This window comes from Neolamprologus brichardi, chromosome 16 (genome assembly GCF_056152115.1).
Source record: "Neolamprologus brichardi isolate AB-2024 chromosome 16, ASM5615211v1, whole genome shotgun sequence".
Lineage (NCBI taxonomy): Eukaryota > Metazoa > Chordata > Actinopteri > Cichliformes > Cichlidae > Neolamprologus > Neolamprologus brichardi.
Window position 1 is genome coordinate 21,518,698 of NC_142119.1, and position 20,741 is coordinate 21,539,438.

At 41.3% G+C, this 20,741-nt stretch overlaps 1 protein-coding gene across 1 annotated transcript in view; it reads left to right on the top strand.

Annotated features, from left to right (window-relative positions):
• The first annotated feature begins 1,157 nt into the window (after window positions 1–1,157).
• nalf1b (NALCN channel auxiliary factor 1b) overlaps window positions 1,158–20,741 on the top strand; it is an 89,298-nt gene continuing 69,714 nt past the window's right edge. Inside the window, exon 1 of the mRNA XM_006788335.2 lies at window positions 1,158–2,503. Coding sequence (XP_006788398.1) covers window positions 1,778–2,503 — 726 coding nt within the window. The 5' untranslated portion in view covers window positions 1,158–1,777. The remainder of the gene's footprint in view (window positions 2,504–20,741) is intronic.

The following is a 20,741-nucleotide window of genomic DNA, read 5'->3' on the forward strand; positions in this document are numbered from 1 at the left end:
GTTTAAGTGATTTTTTATAAGCTTAAACCACCACACGCACACATACACCACAGAGGAATAATTGTGTTGTTTTCATTGTGTTGGTAGCAGTTTTAATGAGCCTATTTAATGGTTCCTACAGAGAGGACAGTGGTAGTGGTGAGCTGTAGTCTGTGAGGCTGAATTAAGGTTGCTGGAAGTTTTCCAACAATAAGGAAAATTCTAATTTAATTCCCAGAATTATTTCACATTTTCACTTTTTTTTTTTCATATTTTCTGGCAAAGGGAGGCTCGCTGCACTAAAACTAATTGGACTGAAAGAACTTTCTCCCCTTCAACAACAAATTGTACAATAAGCTGCCTCCCGCCTGGCCTCCGAGCACAAATTAATCAGGTAATCATATCTTGTCTTCTCCACTATATGCAGCCCATTAACATTTAGCAACACACTCTTGTCTCTTTGGTAGCACTCCAAGCCATACACGCTGACAATGATTAGTAGCTTTAAGGATAAGGATAAATACTGTAATTTACTTTCCGCGCCCTAAAGAGCAACTACCATCTATCTCTCCATCCCTCTCGCTTTTCCTGTCTGTCACACACGCAGGGCCATTGCATGTAAAGCTGCACTGCAAGCCATGTGCTTGTTGGAAACCCACCGGTCAAACACAACGCAGGACGGGACCCGATAGAAGGGAACAAACAGTATTGTAAATCCTGCAAGCACAGACCTGCTGCTTGTTCAGCTGCTTTCTACCTCAGCGAGTCAAGCATGACTAATTTTCTGAAATCTGCTCAAAGCTTTTCTTTACTTTGACCCTTTTTATTTTCAGCTTGTGGTTCGGCTTACAGCACAACTTACCTGGCCTGCGAAACGGACGGGATAAATGAATCTTAATGATTATATGCAAACAGTGAACGCGACCGCTTAAATGCAAGCTTCTCAATGTGAAAGAAACGCGTCTATCCTGCACCAAAAGAAAGATGTCGCCACGACTCTTTGTTTTTGCTCCCCGCCGGGACAATATTTGGCGACTGTTACTCACGAAGACCTGAACAGATAGCCAAAACAACACCAACTACCCTTCTGTGCCTGTGGTCTCTCCCTCACCCTCCGCGCGCTTGGGTGTGTGCGTGTGAGCGCGCGAGCGAGCGTATGTGGTGCGCATATAGGTAATAAGCTGCTCCGCCACTGCGCAACGATGGAGCTATCGCAACGATGGAGATGACGCAAACAGACCCAGCTCTCCGAAAAAGTGTTTCAAGACGAACATGGCGGCAACTTAACCGCGGTCCAAGATGACAATGGCCAACAGGAGAAAGGATTCTAGGTTTTTCGCCCAGGTACGGGACAGAGAAACTAGCCTGCCTGCATCAAACGGGCTCGTTGCTCTCCTTTAAGTGAATCTGCAAAGCGAACGGCGGCAGACGCGCAGCATCAGCACCAAGAGGCTCGCAACAGCTGGTCTCCCTGTACCCCCGCCGAAAGAACAAACCCGGGGAGAGACAGTAGGGAGAGGGGGGCATGCGGTCAAAGAGGACGCCGTTTCCCCCCGGAGAGCCATGGAGAACCGGGATGCGGCAGCGCGAGGCTTAATCTGTGCGGGCTCGCTAATTGGATCGGAATAGCTCCGAGTGCTGCGGGCGCGACAGTGGAGCGCCCTGGACCGGCGGAGGCACGGCACCCCACCGATATACAGAGGAGAACCAACCGGAGTCCATCCCCCAACAAGTCAATGAGTATTGTGGCAGAGCAGCCCCCGCGGTGGAGTCGGCCAGGGCAGCACTTTCCTAAAATATGACCAGGGGTGCTTGGATGCGTCGGCAGCATGACGAAGGCTTAAAATACTGGTTTGCACCCCGAGAGAACGAGAAGCCATTTACCGAGTCGGAGAGGGCCCAGAGATGGCGACTGTCGCTGGCCTCTCTGCTCTTCATCACCGTCCTCCTCTCTGATCACTTGTGGTTCTGTGCCGAGGCAAAACTGACGCGAACCCGAGACAAGCGGTCGGTCGAGGGGCTTGCAATTACAGACATGGGCGAGTACCCAAACTACCGACACCACATCCAAACATCACCTGACCCCCAGCGTCTCGCCAGAGAGCAAGATGTTATTTTTCTAGGGAATTCTACCAAACCTCTGTGGCGAATGGACACCTGTCACCCCGACAGCCTGTCCAAAGACTGCTTTACTTTCACGGACGCGGAGACCGTGTGCCGGGGCCTCTCTGGTAGAGGGGAAAACGGGACACAGTTGGCGTACGTGAATCTGAGCGATTTGTACCTTTCTTTTTGTAATTCCTACTCACTTTTGGATTTGTTTTACGGGTTTACGAGTCTGGACGATATGAACTGCACCCTGGATATGGCCACTGGGGTGGATGTGCTGGGATGCCGTGAGTGTGTCCAGGCTTATCAGCGTCTTGACCAGGAGGCGGAGGACAGATACCACGAGTTTGAACTGCTGGTTCAGAAATACGAGACAGATGCATACTCGGTTAGGACGTGCATGGAGGAGTGCAAGGTAGGACTGATGAGGCCCGGCTATCACACACACACACACACACACACACACACACACACACACACACACACACACACACGGTGAATTTAAGGGGGCGGGTTCACAGTAGTCATGGCAACCGTTGAGCATATCTGTCAGTATATTGGTATTTATTTTTCAGAGGTCATATTACCGTTAGGTTACCAGTGTCTCCACAGCATGTCTTGGCCTGTCAGCTGTTCATCATGAAACAGCATGGGGGGGGGGACTAGAGCACAGCTCCACAGACACTGCTGCAGTCAATCATTCTCCATCAATCCTCCTAGTTTCTCCTTCTCTACCACTCCTGCCCTGTTAAAGGCTTCCTAAGGCTGGGGCAGTGACGATTTGACATTTGGACAAAGGTTCACACTTGTAACACAGCTCTGTGAATAGAAGGGAGGGCCTCTGAGTGGTGCTCGTTTCAATATTGTTAATAGCACTCCAGTGATTTCTGTACCTAATCCAGGCTTTGCATTGTCCCCAGTTTACTTGTTGTCCCAATAGCACAGCAGCCCCAGAGCACGTATCTCAGGCTGACTTGCATCCGGGTTGTGCAAGTAAACAGCAGAGTATATTGAGGTCTGTATAATCGTCTGTACACACAGACACTTTGCCTTGTGTTAGCTTTGGTATCCAAGGCAGCCGTGTTGAACAATGAAAAACGAGCTGAGGACACATCGGTTAAATTACACTTCAACCTGTTTCATTTGTTGTGCACTGGACTGTTGCAGAGGATTGTCTCTGCATCAGCTGTGCATGAGGCTGTGTTCACTGTCCATGGTGCTGAAACAAAGCAAAGCCCTTTCACAGGATGTATCCATTTTCTTCAGCGATTGTATTTATTTTGACTATGTAGTTTACTGTAATGTCACATAGACCATTGCCAACCTAATTTCTTGGACTCTTGGGATAGGATATATCCGGTCTCTATCAAGTCAATCCTAAACTGAACACCTTCATGTTCGTCTAACACCCCTGAGAAATATTAATTATTTACTGTTGGGTCTTCCATGAGCTGGATTGAGAACCAGCAGTGTTGAAAGTATAGAATATGGTAAATGACACTGAAGATGTGAGAGGAAGGCTTGACAAGGACAGAAGGGATTTATGATGTTAGCCTTGCGTGTACTGTATCTGGTAGAGGGTACAGTGCATGCACCATTAGCCTACAGGCACTGTATTTGTAACTTGTTTCTGTGTGTATTTCTGTGTGTGTTTCATGCAGCACAGTCTGAGCAATTTTCTCATGCTGAAAACTGAAGTTTTGAAAAATTGTAACAGCAGTCATCGTCAAATGTGTCTAATGCCAGGCAGGCTGCACAATCACTACAACAGAACTATAACAAAGGTGGGGAAATCAACCTTGAAAAGCAGGAAATCTTGCATTCAAACTGCTGTCACAATTCTTCTGCAACCCAAGCTCATTTGTGCAAGATGGATGTTGTACGAGGGCAGATGGCCAGAATGCTGGCTGTGCTTATAATCCATGCGTGTAAACAGGAATAGTTAGTGGAACTATACCAGTGATAAACCACCACAATAAAATTGTACTCTGTAGTATGTAAATAGCATATTGTGAGTAATGTTTGTCAAAGAGTGTGTGGATGCATGGGTACAGTATGTACAGTAAGTGCATGATACTATGTACTTGTTCTGATATCTTCAAGCTTCTTCCTTACTATGTCATCTAATCAGGAGTGTGCCTTTGCACTCCTACTCTTTGCTAATGTAATAAGACTCAGGCAGGGCTACAGCAGCCTTTTAGCCCCTTTATCCCAATTTGAATTGCTAATCTGCTTCAGTGACCTTTGTGAAAGCACAGTACCCCAGGCCTGCATCACAAGCTACAGTTCCTTGAAGAATCACTCTGCTGGACAATAAAAAGACTTTAGGCAGCTTGAAACAATAATTATTACTATTCACACTTATCTGTCTTATTTCTGTCTACCTGGGTCTCCCAATCCTGCAAAGACTTAACACTTAGTGAATTGACATTTTAACACATAGTGTTTGTAAGTGCTTGATGTGTGCGTTGTCAGTGCTGTGCAAGTTAAGTAGATGAAAGAATGGCGATATCATAGAATCAGTGATGTAAGGTTGAAAGGTAAATTTGCAGGAGGTAACAGAAAGATAACTGGCTTGAAGATGGAGAAATATCATAACCGGAACAATATCAATATACATATACGTTCATAACTAGCCGGCTAATCATGAGGAACCTTAACAGTGGCCTGTCATCAATTTAGCTGCAGTACGTACATGTGTAGCAACAGAAAAAAACATGTATTATATTTCACAAGGTCAACATTAGAGTATAACTCAACTTTATATGGTGAAGCTAAGAGAGATATTTGAAAAAGAATTTAGAGGTATTTGTGTTAGTTTAGTATCTGTGAGTCAGAACAGACTGGTGCAGGGTCAGTCCTCCAGTGTCCTTGCTAAAAATAAAAAAGAATACAGAGGCAAAAAGTATTTTTCATGTGCTGACATTTAGAAATGCCCCTCTTATTAATCTAAGTTATAAATATCTTCTATTAAAAAGACAAGGTTGGTAATACTTTGTCTGGTAAATCTTATAAATACTCCTTAGTGCAACAATTGTGTATTTACTAATTAAGGAGACAATAGTTATTAACATTTGTTCATAAAAATTAAAACCTATGTAACATCTTGTTTAAAAAAATACCTTTTTAAAAGGAAAAAATGGCCCTGGAGATATTAATAGATAGCAGATTGGCATTACAATGTCAGTATGAGATGTTGTCTTTGACTAAGGTAACACTCCGAGTCTGCATCGTTAACGTCTCTATAAAACCCAACTAATTTGCTAAATTAGCAGCCCCAGGTGAAAGTCATCATTATCCTGCTTTAATGTTATTTAAACCTGAGCGACGTCTGAGGCTGCTTTTTTTCTCCCAAATCTGATGACATGGGACTGTAGCACAGATATAAACAATAAAATCCATGATGGCTGAATCCTCATCAGCAGCTGCGGTGGATATATTATGTTCCAACTTTGAGAAGTAATTTCTGAGGATTATATGTCAGTCTTAGAAAGTGCTAACATATACTTTTCTTTTCTTTTCTTTTCTTTTCTTTTCTTTTCAAATACTCAAACTGAAGTGAAAGACTGGCAACATGAAATGAAACGTATCAAAGCAGAAAAATGATAGTTAGCTCCATTATTGTTTGGACAAAGACATCATTTTTTTGTAGTTTACTTGTAGTTTTGTACACCACCACATTTGATTTGAAATAAAACAGTCAATATGTGATTGAATGCAGACTTTCAGCTTTAATTCAAGGGGCTTTTGCTGTAAATGGTTTAAGAATTAAAGACATTTGTATAACTAGTTCCCCAATTTTGTGTGCTCAAAAGTAATTGGATAATTAACTGATAAGCAGTTTCACGGTGAGTTGAGGCAACCTGCTCAATTGCTATTTTATGACTGAAGTCGATTTTGTATTTTAAATCTTTTCACTATAATTTTAAATATGAGACCCAAAGAGGTGTCAGTGGAACTAAAGAGGGCCATCATTAGGAATGGCCAGATTGATTAAAGTGCATGATGACAGAATTTTTTCAATGGTTAACAAAACAGAAAAAAACAGCTTCACATCTATTCAAGTGAAGAAGATTCTCAAGGGGGAAGACATATCATCAAGAGACAATCAATCAAAGGATGTCTTCATGAATGGAGAGTCTACAACAAAATGCAAACCACTGGTTACACTTTACACTTTTTTTCCTTGTCCCGTTTGGTTCTTTTGCCATCAGAATTGTTGTCTAAAGGCAAAGAAAGATGCCCAATGGATTTACTTTACCAAATGGACCATCCCAGCCTTGCCGTATTGGTCTATTTGATTCACCTTTGCTTTTATTGTTTATTTTATTTTCATTTGCTGAACACGGGACAGACTTGAAAAGGAAGGACTTGACTGGGGAAAGGAAAAGGGAGAAAGAACGAAGGAAAGTAAAAGAGCGGGGAAGAGGGACGGTGATAAAGGGCAAAAACCAAAAACCAACAAAACAAACAGACAAAAAGTACATATATCAATCACCTGGATCACCTGTTGAGAAAGAAAAAAGAGAAAACAAGCAAAGAAAAAGAGAGCAATATAATAAACAACATCATCGCGATGATCTATGTGAATATAACAGTAAATACTAAATATTAAATATTATTGTGCAGCACGTAAGATCGACAGCGCACAGTGTGCTTTGAGGTAGCAGCCAAAAAGGGTGTCGCTTGTTTGTGTGAACACCCGTGTGTACACCTGTGAACTTGTTTTTAAAAGGTTCCTTCATGTAATGATCTGCTAGAAGGTGTGGGGGAGCCACAGCCCCGTCCTCCAGGGCATGAAGCAGGCATGAAGGAGATCAAAACTCCAGACATCCAGAGGCCCCAAGAGCAAAGGAGACCAAGGAAGACCAACGGAGGGGCAGCTGTGCCACTATCCCGGAAAGAGCTGAGGTGAGCCCCAGATGAGGGGTCGCTCAGCAGCTGCGGAAGAAGCCGGGGGGTGGGGGGGGGTGGGGGTGGGGGGGTTGCAGTGACGTGCCCGTGAGCTCCGCCGGCAGCCACAGTGACTGAGCCCCAGGCCGAGAGGCCGAGGGCACCCACCCGAAGGAGCCCAAGCGAGCCCCAGGCTCCAGACCCCGACAAGCAGCCACCAGGAGTGAGCCGGTGGGTACCTGGACACCCATCCCCGGACACAAAGAACCATCAATGCACCGATGTCTGAGGGCGTCTGCCACTGGCAGGGGGGAGAGTGGCGGGGGGAGATAGGCCTCCATACCATGGAGGGCCTGAGATGTCCCCAGAGAGGTGGGGTCTGATACCCAACCTGACATATAGACACAGACAAACAGGCACACACAGATACAAACATCCATTCCCACCCTCATGCTCTCATATGCAATTACTCAGCACTCACCCAATGTGGAGACAGACATAAATAGACACAGTACACACAATCACACTCCCCAAGCGTACTTTATACCCCAGGTCTAGGTACCCTTGCCCCTGGAGGGGGAAACTGCACCCAGACCCAGGTTGTGTTACCCTTTTTCCTGGGGTGGAGAGAAGCAGACCGCCCCGACTCCGCAGCAGCAGGGAGGCCCCACATTCCACTGGTTACACTTGAGAGCAGGAGTGGCAAATTAGATTTTCACAGAAAACAAAAAAGTGGCTGCAAAGGTCTGAAGCAAATTCTTTGGATAGATGAAACCGAGGCGAACTTGCACCAGAAGGATGGGAAAATAAGAGTATGGAGAAGGCGAGAAATAAGCCGAATCATTCCACATCATCTGTCAAACATGGTGGAGGCAATGTTATGGCATGGACATTTACAGTATGGCTAGGGCACTAGAGTTTATTGATGAGAGAAGTAGCAGGATGAATTCATGGAGTGTACAGGGCTATCCCCTCTGCTCAGGTTCAGCAAAAAGCTTCTTTCAGCTTCTTCAGAAAGCTGAACTTCCAAATGAATATGCACGAAAAAAACCCCCAATGACACCACAACACAAGAAAGCAGTTTAAGGCACTTGCAATGGAAAAAATCAAGCACTGCAATACATTCACTCAAAAACTCAATACTTGTGTGTGGGCTGTCTATGTATGATCTTCATCTGAGCATGTAGCATGAAATTATTATTATTTTTTTGCTACAGTATCTGTCTGCACAGACAAAAATGAGCATAACCTGCATTTAAAGTGACAAATCGGGATTTCATGTATGACATACAACATAATTGAGGAGGCAGCACAGCTATTTCACTGTGTACATAAATGTTTAATGTATATTTGTGTATGTGTTGTGTGTGTGTCCTTTGCCCACCCGCTGCCTATTCTTGTGTTGCTTTTATTCCTTAACCCCTTTATGTTTTTCAAACCTTTTGATGTTGAATGTATCTGGTTACTTAACAATCGTACATGTGCACATGCGCACGTACATAAGCTTTAATCAGGTTGCGTCACCGAGACGCTGAGAATAAGATTTGTTTTTCTAAAGAGACAAAAGAACATGAAACATTCATAAACAGCCAAACTCTATTTGTTTACATAAACATCGGTGCACACCCCCCCCCCCCCCCCCCCCCCCCCCTCCAACACACACACACACACACAGAAAGAGCCCCATGAGCAGTGTTTCCTGCAGGTCCAGACCTGACTGTCCCTTCCGGTGTAATTTAATTTGCACTCCCATAATTCTCTGCTTCTCTGGTGGCTGTGTCTCCAGGGCTCTGTCTCAACATGTTGATCTCCTTTCTCCCTATATCTGTCACTGTCTCTGTCTTACTTTCACATCCTCTCTCTCTCTTTGTCTTCCTCCCATCTGTGTCAGAGCTCTGAGGAACCAACATCACACATACATGTCCAGCATCTGTCTCTACGTTACCTCCACCCCTCTCTCTCTCATCCTCGTAGACTTTTGTCGTCCATCTGGGGGCCTTGTTCTCGCTTTCCCTCTGCCTTTCTGGAAACGTGGGTGTTGAGCTGCTCGAGTGGTAGATACTTATCTAGGCTAAGGTCCTTTCCTCCCTTCAATTACAGGCCTGTCCACATAGATCACTGTGTATGCTCCTCCTCCATGCCTGTCTGGTCCTTTGCTTACTCAATCACCTTTTCTAATCTATTGCTTTCTGTTTCAACAAGACTCTTCAGCTGATCCCTCATTTCATTTAGTTGTTTAGGTTTATGTGCTTCCACAGAGGCACTAAACACACAAAACAGCCACGGCTTGTGGAAACCGGTGTTGTTAGTTTATCAAGCATGTGGTCATAATGTCTTAGGTAAAGTGAAGTAATGAGACAATAAAACTGTATCCACAAAGTCAGAGAATCACCATCAGCACGAATACAGTTTTTTTTCTGACGGAAGCATTAATGTTTTTACCAGTTTTCTTGTTAAGACATCCGATATTTGAATTTTAAAGTTTATTTCTCTCCTTAGGGAGGCAATAACACAACAAATTCCATTAAAAACGGGAATTTCTGCATAGTTTGAGCTTACTTATGGGTGGGAAAAGCCCATTTGTGATAGAACTGTGGATATGGGATATTTTTCAGAGAACATCAGACTTTCCCATATTTTGGTTAGTAGTGTCATCTAAACAAAAGCTGCAATAACAGGTATTAATAATGGTTTGGGATTTTATTTGGTATATCCAATAGAGATGGACCGATCCGATATTAAGCAGTCTGTATCGACCTAAATTACTGGATCGGATATCGGAGAGAAATAAAAAATGAAATCGATCCATTAAATATCACGAAAGTGCCTCACAAAACTTGCGACATGGCGTAACTCAGCTCATAACCTTAGCACGTCGGAGCAGTATGCGTCACGTGATAGAGCGGCTGTGGCGTGCGAGACCTGTCGGCGTTCTGGTTGAGTATTTGTAGCCTCGCTACCAAATCAGCATTTCATCTCCGACAAAGTTATCCCACAGAGAAGTAAAGCAAGTGTTTAAGTTCATCTCTGAATGTTTGTAAAGCATTCCCATGTTAAGCTTAACAGCCAATATATGGAGTGAGTGCCTCTTCTCTCTCCCTCCGTCTCCTGTTGCACTGATCAATGATTGGCTGATCGGCTTTTCTGTCGCGAGTCAGTCTCTCTTGTTTGTTTTTGGCCCACTTTGCACCAGAAAGAGGAAACCAGCGGATGAACAACAGCAGCACGTTTATGCTTAATAAGCTGTTGTTAAAATTTATTTAATATTACTTTCTAGACCAGGATCCTTTTCTACGTAGCTGACGGCTGGTAACTGTGCAGGGGCGGGTCTAGCAAAGTTTAGCCAGGGGGGCCAATAGGGCATTAACAGGGAAAAGGGGGCACAAAGACATACTTTTCTTTCTTATTCTCATTTAAAATGTCTAGCTTTTAATAAATAATTATCTGAATCTTACACCCATAAGTTTTAATCTGATGTAAAATGTATAGAAGTCCATTACTGTATATAGTAACTATTAAGTCTAATATACCCTAGTAAGCTATACTACTTTTTCCTTTGGGAAGGTACCATCTGTGCAGTCTGCAGTTCTGTTGAAGAAAGATGTTGAATCTATCTAATTATTGTGGAAAAATAATTGATTTCTGTGCATTTTTTTTAACATGTGCATTAAATTCAAGTTGATTACGTCGATTAAGCATCACGAGGCGGAGGGTGGGGGGTGGTTCCCTATTTTTTTGTGCTGGGAGTTTGCAACCCTATTAGTTAGGTTGCTTAATATTTCTGCTAAGTACTCTTTAAAATACGAGAATGGGGAGGATGGAGTAGGTTTAAGTTTATTAGATTGATCAGTATTGCTGAACTATGAAATATTTTTGGGGACAGTGTTTTTTTTGCATACAGGTATAACAGAATAGCTTTAGTGTTTTTTTCTTTAAACTTGAGTATGAATTTATACAAAATGCAGCAAGATATATAAAAAAAACAGTTTTATTGATTAAAAAATACACTATATTGGATTCACATCGGTATCGGTAGATATCCAAATTTATGATATCGGTATCGGACATAAAAAAGTGGAATCGTGCCAGCTCTTATATCCAAGAACTGGAACTGATCCTACTGAGAACCAAGTAATCAGCATGGGTCATTAGACAACATTTTTGTAACATTTTACAGTAGTCTGTGTAATGATAATCATACCCAACCAAAACGCACCCCACTATTTTGAAAAAATCAAAACAAACTCGGAATTTAAAGAAGGTGATCCAGAGCCACACAAAAATTTAATAGGTCCTTTCTTTTCACGTGCTCCACCTCTCTGCCAAGTTTCATGTCAAGCAGCCGGGCAGTGTTTGCCTAATCCTGCTTTCACACAGACAAACAAACCAACAAATGGCAATGAAAACATTACCTCTGCCAAAGAAAGCTTCAGCCGAACTATATGGAGTCTATTACAAGAGATCTCTGTGTGCATGCAATATACCTTTGTCCTGATATTTCTCCTCAGTGTGACAGAGCGGATACATATATTTATATATAAAAACTTTAAAGGTGAATATTGTTTGATTTTAGCGGTATCCATAGTGGAACTCTGTAAATAATCACCTTTCAGTTCTCTTTCCTCTGTTGATCCAGAGACAAAGAGTAGTAGAAATCCCCATCAAAGACTGCTGAATAAAGCACCAGCGTGTGCTGTATCACAGAGCACATGCTAAGCTAACCTGCATGTTTCTAGTCTTTTACTCTCACCATCACACATCAGAGGTTTTGTACTGTGATCATTTCCGACCATATTTTATGCCCAAGTGTTTGTTCATTTAAAAACTGCAAGTTGTCCTTAATTTGATTATTTCATCTATGTTCCACAGCCCTGATTTAAAGCCAAATGAGTGCAGTCTGCCATTAGGGTGATAGGTTTCAAACGTTTACCATGTTGCCGATCCCATTCATACACTGAGTCGGGGATCTCTGGGCGGTCACTGGTAGTGGAGCTTTAAAAAGGCAAACCGATTCAGCATGTGCTTCTGTTAGCACCTTTTATTTTAATAGAGATGTATGCTATGAGATAAGCTGTTGTTTGATGAAATTAACAGCTTTTTATATAAATTAAATGAACGAAGGCTTTGTCAAGGCACATAACGTACAGATGGTTCTGCTATCAACACAGACAGCATGGGCCTAGTGGATGTCCTCTACTTTTGTCTCTCAAATTTAATCAGGGCTCTGTTGCTTTTCTGCATCTCAAACAGATGCAGGGAAACTCCCCTTCATATGAGCTGCCAGTGTTTGTTTCTCCCCAGGCAGGAGATAAGGGAATGTGTCTGTTCAAGAAGAACACAGCAGCACTCCCATGGAAACGCCTCCTCATCATCCTCAATTCCCTGTCTACACAACACAATGAGACCATACAGTTCCCTCCTTCACTGCCTGGACCCTCAGCTCCAATCAACACATCCACAACTTTTTTTTTCATATATTTTCTTTATTTCCTTCCCTGGACCACTGCTCTGGCAGAGATTTTCTAATTATTCATCCCCTGTTTCAAAAAGTCAAGTGTAGGGCTGTATGCATGCACGTGCAGATGTGTCTCATGGTCTTTTGTGCCTGTTGTGTGCAAACTGTTGTGCGCAAACCACACGTGTTCAGCCAACTGCTTTAGGCGATAGCCTAACTTGACAAATAATGAGATAACAGTTGCAAATTCATTCTTTTACTGTCCTCAATTCAGTGATATGCATGTCATAAACTAATCAGGACTTTTACAAATGCACACTTGGCTATCTGTCTCTCCTCTCCGCTCTGTCACTGGTATGCTTGGTTGAATGAGTTGGCGAGTGGGTGATGTGTTATGTTTGATTTTCTGTGACAAAGTGAAAAGAGAAAAAGGACAAGAGAGAGTGGAAATAAATTGATAACTGCATGAAATGCATTAAACATTGGAGATATAAAGTCTGCAAACATCAAAAACTTATTTGTTCATGATAACAATACTTTTGAGGTGTCCAACATCCCATATCTACCCAAATCATCAGTATAACAGAAAAGATCTGTATGTTTATGGGAAGACTTTGTACTTGTGTCCAGGATTTGTCTGTGTACGTTTTACGAAGGAAGATGACAAATGGATGAACTAAAATCAATGTTACAAGCTTGATTTTAAAACGCAAACCCTCTGAGACGGAAACATACTCGGCAGTTTGCCAAACTGTCACTGAATTTGTTCTATTGATTTCTGTTAAAAATGTGTGCAACACAGTCTGATTGCAATTTGTGAAATAGGTTTTGTAGTATTTCCAGATTCAATGAACAGCAGTGGTGTTAGCTGTGTTAGTCACGGGACTTTCACTTAAGAGACTAAAATCTGGTCTCGTAGACCAAAGTTTCTGTCACACCAAAGGGAGAGATCTTGGTTTTTGGGTTGAAATGTTACAGTCCCATCAGATAGTCTTAAAAAATATACCACATGGACAACATTGTAGACAGGGAAGGGATCTCACTATGCTCAAGTGCAACTGTGACCAGTCAGTGACGTTCTTCTTTGTCCTGGGATGTACAGTACATGTTAACTCAGCCCCTGTGCGTAAGCTTGACAATGGTTTATAAACCCAGATTTGTTTGTGTGATAGAAAGTGAAACAGGCTTATCTAACTGAAAAAAATAGAATATATTCAATTATAACTGTATTAATGTTGCTCTGTTGCAGTTAATTGTAAAGCAGGGAGTGGTAGTCTGTTCTACTCTGACATGATTTTAGAGTTATATCAATAAGCTGCCGTGGTGTAATACATAATAGAACAGGACATAAATTATTCTTTACATACAAAAACACATGAATTATGAATAGAATTAAGGTAGAAAGGTGGACTAAATAATTTAGCGAAGGACCGTGGAAGGCTAAAAATGATATACACATAATTATCACAATGCTGCTTTATTTAGGATCGAGGAAAATCACATTTTTGGTGTCAGCTGAATATGGTATAATAGGCAGATAAATACTGTTTTATTCAGTCTGATACATGTGTATGTGATTCCCTACAGCTGGACAGTATCCACGCTGACTGCAGTTTTTTGACACCTCCCCCAGGTTGCAGTCACAGGCTCATTCTCTCTCCAGACAAGAATTCATCTTTAATGATCCAACTTTCTGTCCATGCATGGATAGCATGCTAGTTTACCCTTATTTTCTGAGGTACCACATAACCTATGAGGAAAAAAAACAACCTCAACCACCTATCTTTATCCTATCTTTAGCTTCCTTTAGGTTATACCCAAAAGATAAACCCAAACATAACAATTTGAAGGTTGGTAGATATACATGTATGGGCGTTTTTTCAAACTACTGACATGTATCAGATTATCTACATATAACTGGAAGAGGTGATCACGAAATCATTCTAACAAGATGCCAGAAAAAGTGTTAATGGGGTTGTCTTTCCAAAACACTCGAAAGCGTTTGTCCTCCCAAAGTGCATCAGTAAGCGGAACATGGAAGTAGCTAAGGTCTATTCCCTCAGCTGAAATGACACTGAAATTGACCGTTATGGTTACTGTCACAGTGAAAGCAACAAAAAGAAAGCAGGATAGTGATTTTCACATATAAGGTCACACAGGAAGCGTAATCCCTAATCCTATACAGGATGCCTTATAAGTGCAGCCACTCAACAATCTGTATTTGGTCTGCATACGTTAGCCATACTTTTAAAGTCCTGCATTCAAATAGCTTACATTCTCCTTAGACTATCAGCCATTTACATGTAAGGATTGGACCTAAATTACTGTTATGATCTTATTTTAATTATTGACAGATAAGTAGTATTGCTGTAAACTGACTGGTACTCAAATAAGGCTTTTCTACTCATTCATACACACATTCTTAAAAGTGCTTTTTTCCTACACTTAAGCACCTTGTCTAACATTTATGTACACATGGATACATTAGGGGCAACGTAAGGCTCAAGGATCCAAGGATACTTCAGCATGTGGATTGGAATAGCTGGGGTTTGAACCTGCTGAACTCATGCAAGTTTAGCTTATTGATGGTGACTGACTGACACATTTTCTTACTATACAGCAGCCAAAGCAGCGTAATGAAATAAGAGCATGGAGTGTATTATATGCAACAGGGTACCCGCAATGAGGAGCAAAACTTTTTTCTTGCAAGTTCTTGAATGTGGGTCATCAGTGTGTTTGCACAACTTTAAGCAAAGTCCTTTCTCACCTTTCTAAACTGCTAATGTTTTAAGCATTCTCAAGTACATAGCTTAGTATTGTTGTGGTGTTCACCTTTAGATACATTATATCAGCCTGTAGACGTAAGCAGGACTTACTTTAAATTGCATGTAGCTTGGAAAGACTTGGGGCTGGTGTTACATCTCTATATTGGAAGTAAGCCTGCAGAAATAAAAGGTGGGTAAGTGAAGAGGAAGGTGTAGCTGTAGCAAGGAGTTAGGATTGAGGATTATGTCCTCCTGATGTTTTAAGCACGTAATACCTGACACCAAAAATATAATACAAAGAATTTGAGAATTTGTCCATAATTGCTAATGTTGAGTTCAACATGCAAATTAGAGCAGTGCTTGTGTGTGTAACGTTTCCACAAGCAGTGGGACTGTGTGTGCACAAGCGAAGGGGTCTGTCTGCTTCATTGCATCATTGAGATTCTTGAAAATGAAAAGTAGTCAGTTTAAGCAGACGTAAGAGCTGCCTGTTTTATCAGAGGTTAGAAATGGGACTGACATTTTTTGTTCTATTTGTACATCGTTCTGTTCTTATATTGTCAAATGACTGAATTTTGACTGAATGCTACAGCCAGCCTAGTGGTTAATGGTTAATGGTGGGTTTACAGCTACAGACGCCAGAAGTGGAAAACAGACAGTTCTCCTTCTGAAGCACTCAACTCTCTGTTCCTATCCACTCTCATCGGAGGAGCAAATACTTCCTACTAGCTAAACAAACGGTTGAGGCTCTTCATATTATTTACCTGATCTGACCTGAGACAATAGGCCAAAGCCTCAAAACAGAACCCAGAGCAGGTAGAGATTCCAGTTTCCACTCAGATTACTTGAATTGAGATACATTAAAAGGGTGTTATGGACTTCTTCATTTGTTGCCTATCTGAGCTGCCTGAAGTGCAATGAAACTACATCTGTATTGGACAAGTGGGGTCCAAGATAAGAGAGGAGAGGAAGAAAAAATAAACTCATGACAGCAATAGTCAAGTGAGCTGAGAAATCTACAGTCTGAACAGAGAGACAGAAAGCAGTCACAGTTCCCAGACTCTGGTGACATTCTCACATTACTGACTCATCACCATCATCAGTAGCTCACAGCATGTCCTGATTCAGAGACAGCATAGCAGAAACAGTGAAGGAGGATAGATACATGTACACGCAGTCTAATGTGTATAAAATTGCACTGTAGTGTGCGCACACAGGACGAGCACGCATATAATGTAGCACAACCGACAAAACATGCATGGGAGAGAGGCTCACAGCCAGCAGGTGACAGAAGCAAATGTAAGAGGGTTGGACATGGAGACAGAATGACAAATGAACGGTTAGATTAGAGGAAACACCAATGATGTGTGCAGCTTGATGGGATTGTGTCAGACATCCCTGACATCCCCTGACATACTGTATTTTCCCTGGGTTTTTGTACAAACAATTGATTTGAGCACCTAGTCCCCCATAATCCTTTCCATTTTAATCAGACCAGCATTTCTCTCACTGAATGAGTGCGTATGCAATTGTGGAGTGTGTTTGCATTAGGGCGTAGTGGCACAGTGGGATGCTGTGCAGTAATTGTTTTCAGAGTCACTGAATGAAAATAGCTTTAGAGGTGAAATTTGAAATGAACTTTCCTTACTTTGAAGAGTTCGGCTGAAGATCGATACTGACCTCAGGACTGTCTGATGAGTAGGAAGCTGCAGCTTGATGATCATTCGCTTGTTTTAGTAGTCACATGCGGAAACAGCGTGTGGGAACCAGCTGTGTTGTGTTACGGGATTACTCCACACTAGAAAATAAAAAGTTGGGAAAACTCAAACTATCAAATCAGCAGGAAATTTTCATCATTTATGACTTGATTGTTGACTTTACAAGAATTCTGGCAAATTGTATTTTCTTGTCCATCTGTTTACATTATTGTTTTGACAGTAACAATAAGATTTTTTGGTTTGGCACAGAGTTTTAAACTAGACTACATTCCTAAAGCAACCCTCCCATTCATCTCGGACCAGCAGTGAGAGTACACGAGCTTGTGACCAGTGTTGGGGTCGTTACTCCAACACTTTTTGTGAGAACAAGCAAAGCAAATAAAGCTAAAAATAGACATAAATTAAAATGGGCCAAAGTGAAGCAATCACTCTCCTTTCCTGTCAAACAGCATTGTTAAAAAGCTCCTGGCCTGTTTGCATCCAGTCATTTGCATTACTGCCATCTGGTGGCCATTTTGCAGTTGGCTATTGTTGCTAAAAGCTCTGCTTTTTGTAGTCATAGGAAACTGTAGTTGTCTCTATTTCATGGGCTTGTTTGTGTCCTGCAAACAATTACTTAAGCTGGGTGAGATGAGCGTCCAGCAGTGTTTTCCTAGTGGTTTTTATTGTGGATAAACGTCTGGTCATTCAGGTTAAGCTGATGGGAGACCAGGTTGTTTCGGGCTCCGTGGAAACTAGCTGGCATTCCAAGTAAAGCAGCTTCAGTGATTCATCAATGTAACGGATGAGTTTCTGCTTGCTAACCAACTTGGCCAATATGTGTGATGTAGAGACGATGGAATGTAAAAAATTGTTTTAATAACTCCTTTAGTACATTAGTGAGGAAAGCTCTGATGATGGAGCTCTTACTGTGTGCGATCTAATAAAACTGAAAAGTTGACCAGGTGCAAGCTCAGCCAGCACTTTCAGATTAGCATCTATGAGAAATGACTTGGTTGAATGAATGTAATAAGTTTAACCAGCTATTCTGCCAACACTCCACCTTCATTTCACATTAATAGTTTTAATTATTAATAATTATTTTAATATAAATTAAAAGAAATTGAGATACAGGTGTTTCTGAACCCATGAAGAATTATTTTTATTGGATATGTGGTCCTCACAGGACAGCCATTATGCACATATGGTTTATTTAAAATGAGCTTAAATTTGAATATATACAGCAGTAATATTTATCAATTTAATGTTGATGGAGAACATTTTTCTGCAGAATAAATATTTTTACTTTTGATCTAGTAATACAGTTTTGTTTGTAGTGAGGTTTTTCATAGTGTTTTATTGCTTCTTTTCCCAAGGGAATGGTTTGAAAATTCCTCCACCACTTGTCATTGTCAAGTAATAGTGAGCAATTCTTAGTAAAGTGCTACATGTTTATTTAAATGTGGAAATAAAATTATCGTAGGCATTTCAGGAAAGAGTGCAGAAAGGTGAAGATGTCTATGTAGAGTGCAGACATGCAGCACAAATGAGATGTTTTAAATTGGGGGTGTAATTGTCTCTACCTGCCTTTTTATACAAGTTACCAAGCACCACTTTATTACACGTTACTCATTACATTTCGTAAAAGTAATGCAGCACCGCAGAAGAAAGTAATGCATAATAAAGTAATATATTAAACACATTCTTACTTTCACACTACACCATGATATGATGTCAACATGATCGCCATACTATTTCTGCTGTAGAAACTTGTACAGGAAGCTTTCTCTTAGCACTCTGTTTAAATGCTTGCAAAGAGCCAATGTGTTGTGATGGCAGTAAAATGCAGTTATTTCTTTTGTGAATGCAAGTTGCGCTTTGTCATTGCCCTTTTGTGCAATGAAAAGAAACCTAATGTCCATATCGCCACGCCTCAAAAGTTATAGACTGCCTCACCACTGTCCTCCTCCCTGCACAGAAACATGAACTGATTGTAACACAAGTGTTTGCCTGTCGTGCAAACAGAAGAACCTTTGTAACATTAATGACAACATGCTTACATACATACAACATAGAATAACATGTTATATTGCTCTATTACTGAAAATGTTAAGGTAATTACTCTAGAGCACGTTTTACGTGTGGTCACGTAGCACGTGTGGTTGTGTTTCTTCATAGGTACTAACTGTGGATCTTTAATTCATGTGTTAGGGAAACGTGCTAACGCCTACAGTATGGAAATATGTTAACCTTTCAAGGATGTTTATGTAGCTGTATATAGATATAAGGAATGCTGAATAAAAAATGAAGAGGACACAGCTGTAAGTTAGCTGAAACAAAATGCATTTCTATAGCGCAGTGATTAACACGTTTGCCTAAGAAGTGAAATATCCCTGATTTGCAACTGGGAGGAAACACAAAGCCAGTTTTGCAGGTTAGTGTTCAACTTTACTCAGTAGGATTTTTTTAAAGCTAGTAATACATGCCATTACAGCTAGAATTTTATTGTTAAACTCACAGAAATATTGTAATTAGCTAAAGTTTTGAGTTTTCTCATCTTAATTATTCATATTTCCTCAAATTTAGATTATTTTTGTTGTTTTTAACTTTGCAACTTTGCTTTAACATATTTTCTATTGATGGAAAACTTGAAAAGCGAAACACTTTAATTTTCCTAGTTTGCAACTTATTCCTATTCTTTATCATATCCTGTCAGCTGATTGTTTCGCCATTTTACTTGTTTGAAATATCTACACAGCTGGTTTTATTCTTCAAATTCCAAAAAACTAACAAAAAATATCCAAAATGTCACAGCTTAAATATAGGATTTTTTTCCCTTGATTAAAAAAAATCTATTATCTAAAGAGTAGCCAATGATCAAATAACTTGTAGTCAAAGTAAAATGTTTCTAGACATTAACAGCAGGTAGGGGGTCACTGATGCAGCTGTTATTGCTTGTGGAATAAAGAAAAGGACGCTTTGATCTAAATGTTTTCCAGGTGGGTTTGAAAAGCCTCCAAAACAGCATTTAGACCATATTACACTAAACGCCTCCATTAAAACTGATGCAAATGAGTTCGTGTTGTCCTCTGAACAGCCCTCATTGTGAAGCCTAAGAGGCTGATTATTCACATCATTACTCCAGTGGCACCTAGCAACCACCTCGCCACCGAGGAGCCTTTTATGTTGCGTGACAAAAGCTTGAACGCAAGTATGTCAGACCTAAGTTTGGTGGTCCGATTGAGGATTCAGTAAGTGGGCTGAAACTGATCTCCTCCTCCCTACTCTTCCTCTGGTTTGACAGAGTGGTTTTGGATGGAGCATGGAAGTGCGGGGAGAGAGGAGTTATTGATGGTTACAGGCAGAACATGGAAAAGGAACAAAGCAAGACAGAAGAGGGATGGAGTGGAGCTTGACCTGATGATGAGGGGTATCAGAACATTTTCGAAATGCTTTTTTAACCTGCTGTATGTGTATGTGAATGAAGTAGATGGTGGAGCAGTTATGGGAGTGGGGGTCGGGGGGTGAACGCCGACGGAAGTTCCCCGTCTTTACCTAACATCCGTTTATGCATTTGTCCCCAACCCACACACGCCATTTCTCGACTGCAACCGTGTCACCCCCTCTTCACCTTTTTACTCTACCGTCGCTGTTATGCTTTATTTTTCTTCAGCTTCTCTTTTTTCCTACTTTGGCTGCATGTTTTAGACCATGATGTTTTTTTTGTTGTATTGTATTTTTTGCAGTGGCACTGACAGCTCTTCAGTGACTCTGTAAATTATTTATTCATCACTGACTTTTCAAAGGCTTGTAGGAGGAAGTTCAACACTTCTGTACCTCACT